Source organism: Lipotes vexillifer, unplaced genomic scaffold (genome assembly GCF_000442215.2).
Source record: "Lipotes vexillifer unplaced genomic scaffold, Lipotes_vexillifer_v1.1 scaffold543, whole genome shotgun sequence".
NCBI lineage: Eukaryota > Metazoa > Chordata > Mammalia > Artiodactyla > Lipotidae > Lipotes > Lipotes vexillifer.
The window spans coordinates 5,160,624-5,169,503 of NW_006799055.1; the positions used below are offsets into that span (position 1 = coordinate 5,160,624).

At 44.5% G+C, this 8,880-nt stretch overlaps 1 protein-coding gene across 1 annotated transcript in view; it reads left to right on the plus strand.

The window, feature by feature from the left end:
- SACS (sacsin molecular chaperone) overlaps positions 1–5,349 on the plus strand; it is a 38,578-nt gene extending 33,229 nt beyond the window's left edge. Inside the window, exon 9 of the mRNA XM_007471461.1 lies at positions 1–5,349. This exon is cut by the window's left edge and continues 1 nt beyond it. Coding sequence (XP_007471523.1) covers positions 1–5,349 — 5,349 coding nt within the window.
- The last annotated feature ends 3,531 nt before the right edge of the window (positions 5,350–8,880 follow it).

Sequence of the window (8,880 nt, forward strand, 5' to 3'; positions counted from 1 at the left end):
GTTCAGCAGATCACCTACACTATGGATACGGAGGACTCTGAGGGAAACCTTACCACCTGGCTAATTTGTAATAGATCAGGTTTTTCAAGTATGGAGAAAGTATCTAAGAGCGTTATATCAGCTCACAAGAACCAGGATATCACTCTCTTCCCACGTGGTGGAGTAGCTGCCTGCATCACCCACAACTACAAGAAGCCCCACAGGGCCTTCTGCTTTCTGCCCCTCTCTTTAGAGACGGGGTTACCGTTTCACGTGAACGGCCACTTTGCCCTCGATTCAGCCAGGAGGAACCTGTGGCGGGATGACAACGGGGTGGGCGTTCGGAGTGACTGGAACAACAGCTTAATGACGGCCCTGATCGCTCCTGCGTACGTCGAGTTATTAACCCAGTTAAAAAAGCGCTATTTCCCGGGTTCTGACCCCACGTTATCGGTCTTACAGAACACGCCTATTCATGTTGTAAAGGACACCTTGAAGAAGTTTTTGTCATTCTTCCCAGTCAACAGGCTTGATCTACAGCCAGATTTATACTGTCTGGTGAAAGCACTTTACAGCTGCATCCACGAGGACATGAAGCGCCTTTTACCCGTTGTGCGGGCTCCAAACATTGATGGCTCCGACCTGCACCCTGCAGTTATAATCACTTGGATTAATATGTCGACTTCCAATAAAACTAGGCCATTTTTTGACAATTTGCTGCAGGATGAATTACACCACCTTAAAAATGCAGACTATAACATCACCACACGCAAAACAGTGGCAGAGAATGTCTATAGGCTGAAACACCTGCTTTTGGAAATTGGCTTCAACTTGGTTTATCACTGTGATGAAACTGCCAACCTGTACCACTGTCTGATAGACGCCGATATTCCTGTTAGTTATGTCACCCCTGCTGATGTGCGATCTTTTTTAATGACGTTTTCCTCTCCCGATACTAACTGCCATATTGGGAAGCTGCCTTGTCGTCTCCAGCAGACTAACCTGAAACTTTTCCACAGTTTAAAACTCTTGGTTGATTACTGTTTTAAGGATGCAGAAGAAAACGGGATTGAAGTGGAGGGACTGCCCCTTCTCATTACATTAGACAGTGTTTTGCAAACTTTTGATGCAAAACGACCCAAGTTTCTAACAACGTACCATGAATTGATTCCATCCCGCAAAGACTTGTTCATGAATACGTTGTACCTGAAGTACAACAATATTTTACTGAACTGTAAAGTTGCAAAAGTGTTTGACATTTCCAGCTTTGCTGACTTGTTATCCTCTGTGTTGCCCCGTGAATATAAGACCAAAAGTTGCACAAAGTGGAAAGACAGTTTTACAAGTGAGTCTTGGCTTAAGAGTGCATGGCATTTTATCAGCGAATCCGTAAATGTGAAAGAGGATCAAGAAGAGACAAAAGCAACCTTTGACACCGTTGTTGACACCCTAAAAGACTGGGCATTGCTCCCTGGAACAAAGTTTACTGTGTCAGCCAGTCAGCTTGTAGTTCCCGAAGGTGATGTTCTGCTTCCTCTAAGTCTCATGCACATTGCAGTCTTTCCAAATGGCCAGAGTGATAAGGTTTTTCATGCTCTCATGAAAGCTGGCTGTATTCAGCTTGCTTTGAACAAAATCTGCTCCAAAGACAGTGCATTTGTTCCTCTGTTGTCATGTTACACAGCAAACATAGAGAGCCCCACAAGCATTTTGAAGGCTGTGCATTATATGGTCCAAACCTCAACTTTTAGAACTGAAAAATTAGTAGAAAGTGACTTCGAAGCACTTTTGATGTATTTCAACTGCAATTTGAATCACTTGATGTCCCAAGATGACATAAAAATTTTAAAGTCACTTCCATGCTACAAATCCATCAGTGGTCGCTATATGAGCATTGCCAAATTTGGAACATGCTACGTGCTTACAAAAAGTATTCCTTCCGCTGAAGTGGAGAAATGGACCCAATCATCATCCTCTGCATTTCTTGAAGAAAAAATACACTTAAAAGAACTATATGAGGTGCTTGGTTGCGTGCCTGTGGATGATCTTGAGGTCTATTTGAAACACCTCTTACCAAAAATTGAAAATCTCTCTTACGATGCAAAATTAGAGCATTTGATCTATCTTAAGAATAGACTCTCAAGGATTGAGGAATTGTCAGAGATCAAGGAGCAGCTTTTCGAAAAACTGGAAAGTTTATTGATAATCCATGACGCTAACAGTCGACTAAAGCAAGCCAAACATTTCTATGATAGAACTGTGAGAGTTTTTGAAGTTATGCTTCCCGAAAAATTGTTTATTCCTAAGGACTTCTTTAAAACATTGGAACACCTTATAAAACCCAAAAATCAAGTTGCATTTATGACATCCTGGGTAGACTTCTTAAGAAATATCGGACTAAAACACATCCTTTCTCAGCAGCAGTTGTTGCAGTTTGCTAAGGAGATCAGTGTGAGGGCTAATACAGAAAACTGGTCTAAAGAAACACTGCAAAATACAGTCGATATCCTTCTCCACCATATATTCCAAGAACGAATGGATTTGTTGTCTGGAAATTTTTTGAAAGAACTCTCTTTAATACCATTCTTATGTCCCGAGCGGGCCCCTGCCGAATTCATTCGATTTCATCCTCAGTATCAAGAGGTAAACGGAACGCTTCCTCTTATAAAGTTCAACGGCGCACAGGTGAATCCAAAATTCAAGCAGTGCGACGTGCTCCAGCTGTTATGGACGTCATGCCCTATTCTTCCAGAGAAAGCCACACCCTTGAGCATCAAAGAGCAAGAAGGGAGTGACCTGGGTCCACAAGAACAGCTGGAGCAGGTTTTAAGTATGCTGAATGTGAACCTGGACCCCCCTCTGGATAAGGTCATCAATAACTGCAGGAACATATGCAACATCACAACTCTGGATGAAGACATGGTCAAGACTAGAGCAAAGGTCTTAAGGAGCATATACGAGTTTCTCAGCGCAGAGAAAAGGGAGTTCCGTTTTCAGCTGCGGGGCGTTGCTTTTGTGATGGTGGAAGATGGCTGGAAGCTTCTGAAGCCGGAGGAGGTGGTGATCAATCTTGAGTACGAGTCTGATTTTAAACCGTATCTGTACAAGCTGCCTTTAGAACTGGGCACCTTTCACCAGCTGTTCAAACACTTAGGCACTGAAGATATCATTTCAACCAAGCAGTATGTTGAAGTGCTGAGCCGCATATTCAAGAATTCTGAAGGAAAACAGTTAGATCCCAATGAAATGCGCACCGTTAAGAGAGTCGTTTCTGGCTTGTTCAAGAGTCTACAGAATGACTCGGTGAAGGTGCGGGGCGACCTCGAGAACATCCGGGACCTTGCACTCTACCTGCCAAGCCAGGATGGGAGGCTGGTGAAGTCCAACATCCTGGTGTTTGACGACGCCCCACATTACAAGAGCAGGATCCAGGGCAATATCGGTGTGCAGATGTTGGTGGATCTCAGCCAGTGCTACTTAGGGAAAGACCACGGGTTCCATACTAAGCTGACTATGCTCTTTCCTCAGAAACTCAGACCTCGTCTGCTGAGCAGCATCCTCGAGGAGCAGTTAGATGAGGAGACTCCCAGAGTCTGCCAGTTTGGAGCGCTGTGCTCTCTTCAGGGCAGGCTGCAGTTACTCTTGTCCTCTGAACAGTTCATCACAGGCCTGATCAGAATCATGAAGCATGAAAACGATAACGCTTTTCTGGCCAACGAGGAGAAAGCCGTGCGACTCTGCAAAGCTCTAAGAGAAGGCTTGAAAGTGTCCTGTTTTGAGAAGCTTCAGACAACGTTAAGAGTTAAAGGTTTCAATCCTATTCCTCAGAGCAGAAGTGAAACTTTTGCTTTCCTGAAGAGGTTTGGGAATGCAGTCATCCTGCTCTACATACAGCATTCAGACAGTAAAGACATTAACTTCCTGTTAGCCTTGGCAATGACGCTTAAGTCAGCGACCGACAATTTGATTTCTGACACTTCATACCTAATTGCTATGCTAGGATGCAATGATATTTACAGGATCAGTGAGAAACTCGACAGTTTAGGAGTGAAATACGACTCTTCAGAACCATCGAAACTTGAACTTCCAATGCCCGGCACTCCGATACCCGCTGAGATTCATTACACTCTGCTTATGGACCCAATGAATGTCTTTTACCCCGGGGAATACGTTGGGTACCTTGTTGATGCCGAAGGCGGGGAGATCTATGGGTCGTACCAGCCGACGTATACATACGCCATTATCGTACAAGAAGTTGAAAGAGAAGATGCTGACAACTCTAGTTTTCTAGGAAAGATATATCAGATTGATATTGGTTATAGTGAATATAAAATAGTTAGCTCTCTTGATCTGTATAAGTTTTCAAGGCCAGAGGAAAGCTCTCAGAGCAGAGACAGTGCCCCTTCCACACCCACCAGCCCCACCGAGTTCCTGGCCCCTGGTCTACGAAGCATCCCTCCTCTTTTCTTGGGCAGGGAGAGCCACAAGACCGCATCTTCGAAGCATCAGTCCCCCAGGAAGCTTAAGGTGAATTCTTTACCAGAAATTTTAAAAGAAGTGACATCAGTGGTGGAGCAAGCTTGGAAGCTTCCGGAATCTGAAAGAAAAAAGATCATTAGGCGGTTGTATTTGAAGTGGCACCCTGACAAAAACCCAGAGAATCATGACATTGCTAATGAAGTTTTTAAACACCTGCAGAATGAAATTAACAGGTTAGAGAAACAGGCTTTTCTAGATCAAAATGCAGATAGAGCCTCGAGGCGGACGTTCTCAACCTCAGCATCCCGATTTCAGTCAGAGAAGTACTCATTTCAGAGATTTTACACTTCATGGAATCAAGAAGCAACGAGCCATAAATCTGAAAGGCAACAACAAAATAAGGAAAAATGCCCACCTTCAGCCGGACAGGCTTACTCTCCCAGGTTCTTTGTTCCCCCCACCTTCAAGTCGGTTGGTAACCCAGTCGAAGCACGCAGATGGCTACGACAAGCCAGAGCCAATTTCTCAGCCGCCAGGAACGACCTCCACAAAAACGCCAACGAATGGGTGTGCTTCAAATGTTTCCTCTCCACCAAGCTGGCTCTGATCGCCGCCGACTATGCTGTGCGGGGCAAGTCCGACAAAGACGTGAAGCCGACTGCACTCGCACAGAAAATAGAGGAATACAGTGAGCATCTGGAAGGCCTGACGAACGACGTCCATACCTTGGAAGCTTACGGTGTAGACAGTTTAAAAACAAGGTACCCCGATCTGCTGCCTTTCCCACAGATCCCGAATGACAGGTTCACTTCTGAGGTGGCCATGAGAGTGATGGAATGTACTGCCTGTATCATCATAAAACTTGAAAATTTTATACAACAAAAAGTCTGAACGCATTTAAAGAAAAAGCAGAGCTAGGTCTTGAACGTGTTGTAGCACAAGTATGAATTGCTGTCCTTAAGCTTCCTTGCCAGTTATTTAGGAATTGCGAAGCACACTGCAGACTGTTGTTGGGGGAGACTTTTGGAGTTGTTATTAACATGAATTTCAACAGAAGACGTTAACGGGATCTAAGAACTATTTTGAGGCTGGTGGTGAACTGCGGAATTGCTGGAGGCAGCTGGCCGGCTTGCGTGGCGGCTTGTTGGACTGCACTTTATACAACCAAAGCTCAGCAGTTTGTTAGATGAGAGTCTCTCTGTCTCTGGTTAGGGTGAAGTTAGTTTTATGTCTTCCGTGTAGTATTTTTTGAAGGAGCTAATGAAACACTGGACATATCATTTGGTTTAAACAAATGAGGGGAATTAAGTCTTTGGAGCTTATTATCTCTTTAGGTGGATCCTCCTGGGTGTGTTATTTTTCTTATCAGCTGGATCCGATTATGAATCTGTTGCAGTTTTACATATTTGACCCTCAGTACATGTATAACATGGTACACAGTACTTTACTCCTGAACATTACTTGATTGAGACTCTGCAGACGGTACTGCTGGGACGCACTGAGTACACTTTACATCCTCGTTCTGGATGTCCTCCCGCCCTGGGTTTACAGGCTTCCTGGTTCGTGAAGGTAGCACGTGGGAGACCCCAGTGGTGGCCGTTCTGGCCGCTGGATGTGAATACTGCTTCCAAGAACCGCCTGCCAAAGCGACATCTGTCACCTGTTAGAACACTTGCTTTATGTTTTGTTTGTACGTACTTTCCACAGACGTCATCATTTATATAGTGTGGTTGAACAGGATGTGATCTGTTGTTGTCTAAAGGTGCTGCAGTAAACACTTTTTGTCCTTCAACGTGGCACTTAGTGGAGTTTTTTGGATTTCACTTTGAAGGCATTAAAAAACTGTAAAATCACGTGACAATATCTAATAAGTTATAAAATAGGAATTAGCAGCTGGTGTTTTCCCCGCGAACAATTCAGAACGGACATTTAATTTTTATCATGTTCGAATGTCCTACGAGCATACTTCTTTTGCAGAATGTAAAAGAAAGGTGATGACAGTTTCTATAAGTGTGCTGGCTGTAAATGATGCTAAATATAATATTTTATGCAATTAAGGGCTTATGGAACATATTAAAACTTTTTTACTTTTATTGGTAATAAGGAATGTTTGCGCCTCCACTATTGTATTGCTTCTGGATGTGAAGCCGTGTGATCATTTCTGCTATTATATTAAGTGCCACAATTTTAATAAAGCAAATGTACATATGAAATCATTGTAGCTGGTATTACTTCCTGAGAAACAGTTCCTTGAAAACCAAACAATATCTTCCTATATGAAGTTCTGACCTGTGTGTATTTGTGCGTTTATTGGAAATATTAGGGTAGAACTTTCCTATATATTTTATAGTGGAATTTTAATAGGTTCCTTTTCTTATGATTGAATATAAAGTACTTGACATATACTAGGTTTATTAGGTGCTCACTGATTTTGTTAAGAGTTGATTTTATTTCGCCTTTCTAGGGAATAAAATTAGTTGACATATGTGGTATACATATGTATTTGGAACTACGTTAAATATGGTTCTTCTCTAGGTAGAGGCTGGATTGATACCGACCTTGCCTCAGGGGAGGGCTGTGTGCCTGGGGCCAATTCACACTTGAGCCCTAACAGGTAGGACATGTTCGTCTTTACACCTCAGGCACAAGTCTTCTAAATCCGGCAGACCAGGCTTGGAATCCTCTGTTCCGGGGCCACCCAAACGCTGGGTCTCCAGCTGTCTGGGACTTTCTTAAGTTCTTGCTGCTTTAAAAGTCAGATTCGACGCTTGGAATATGTTTCATTGCTTTTGGATATTAAAATGTACACAGAACACCCCGTCTGGCTTTTGTGGTAGTTGATCTAGGTGGAGTTTTTGTGTTTTTTTCTAGACTTCCTTTAAAAGAAAAAATACAGGTCCACAGTCCCTTATAGGAAGCCCTTGCATCCAAATGTTTTTCAGAATTTGGATTTTAGAACATTAATACCAGTGCATATAAACTGGGTTTCATGAGGCTTTTCCATCAGAGTTGGGCAGCTCCCTTTCATCAAACACATTAGTATTTCTGCAGTGAGACCATGAATACCCACCCACAGTGAACTACACAGACACGAGAAGCAACCTCATCTAAATTTAGGTCAGGTTTTGCCACCCATAGTTTGCAGTAGATGTATTTGGAAAGTTTTCATTTTTTGGAACTTTCTAGATTTTGAAATTCAGGGTAAGGAATTTTGGACCTGAACTATTTTTTTGTATTAGGCTCCCCCACCCCTTTATCCTATTTTGCTTTTTTTTTTTTTTTTTTTTTAATTGAAAAGAAGGTGGAAACTGCCAGGCGGTGTGGGCGTAGCTGCTCCTGAGAAAGGGGTTGAAACAGGCCTTCTGCACTCGGGAGCGGGTTCTGTGCTTCCCTGTGAGTGGGAGGGCTGAATGCTCCACAGCCTCCCGGGGGGAGACCAGTGACGAGCCTGAGAATGATGGTGGGAAAATGTTCAAATAGCGTTCAGTCAAATAAAGAGAACAGGTCTGCTTTGGGGACTGGTGGGGTCGTCTTTCATTAGCGCCAGCTGACATCTTCTGTCCTTCCAATATTTTGCAGACCTCGAGGATAAAAGCTAGTAGAAAACACCAGTTAGATGAGACGTTAATGAGTCATGTACGACTCCGGCTTCTACCAGAGACAGAACCAGCAGGAGACACACGGACACAGACCTGGGAAGAGCTCTCCTTCTAGGAGCTGACTCGCCATCGCGGGGGCCGGCAGGTCCGCGACCTGCAGGGCGCGCACCCCATGGGCAGGGGCTGCAGTCGGCAGGTGGAATTTCCTAGAAATCTGGCTTCTGACGCTGCTTCCCCGTTTATCTTCTTTTGACAAGTTTGGCCTAAAGTGTCATCACTCCTTCATTGGTCTGGAAGCCGGTCCCGGGCACCCCGTGCCGTCAGGTGTGCGAGACTGGGGAAGACCTGGATACCAAAGCCAACGCGAGGCACATCTTACTGAAAAATAAGAGCTATGTGTTTAAAATGTGGGCTTGTTTCTCCCGTAGCTGCTCAGTGGCCCGGGCAGTGCCCTCATTTATTCTGGATACAAAGCCCAGGACAACAGGTGAAGCTGCACTGACTGTTCAGCTCAGACTCCACCTTTTTTTCCCTCGGTGCCCTTAGACCCGCTTGTTCCACCTGCTTGTTTATACGTGACCCAAAGTTTGTTTGGTTATGAAACCACGGCCAATTTGCAGTGGCATTTACAATACGGAGAAGCCAGCTAAAGCCAAGGAAGAAGAGTTGTGTTGGATCAGGGAAGGGAGGGGACGAAAACCAATCGAAATCGACCCCGCCTCGCGGGAGCTCCCACCCTGCTTCCCTGTCCGCGCACGAGTGGAGACTGACCTGGGGGTTCCCCGGGCGGGGGGGACCTGAACTCGTGTAGGTGCTGCGGAGT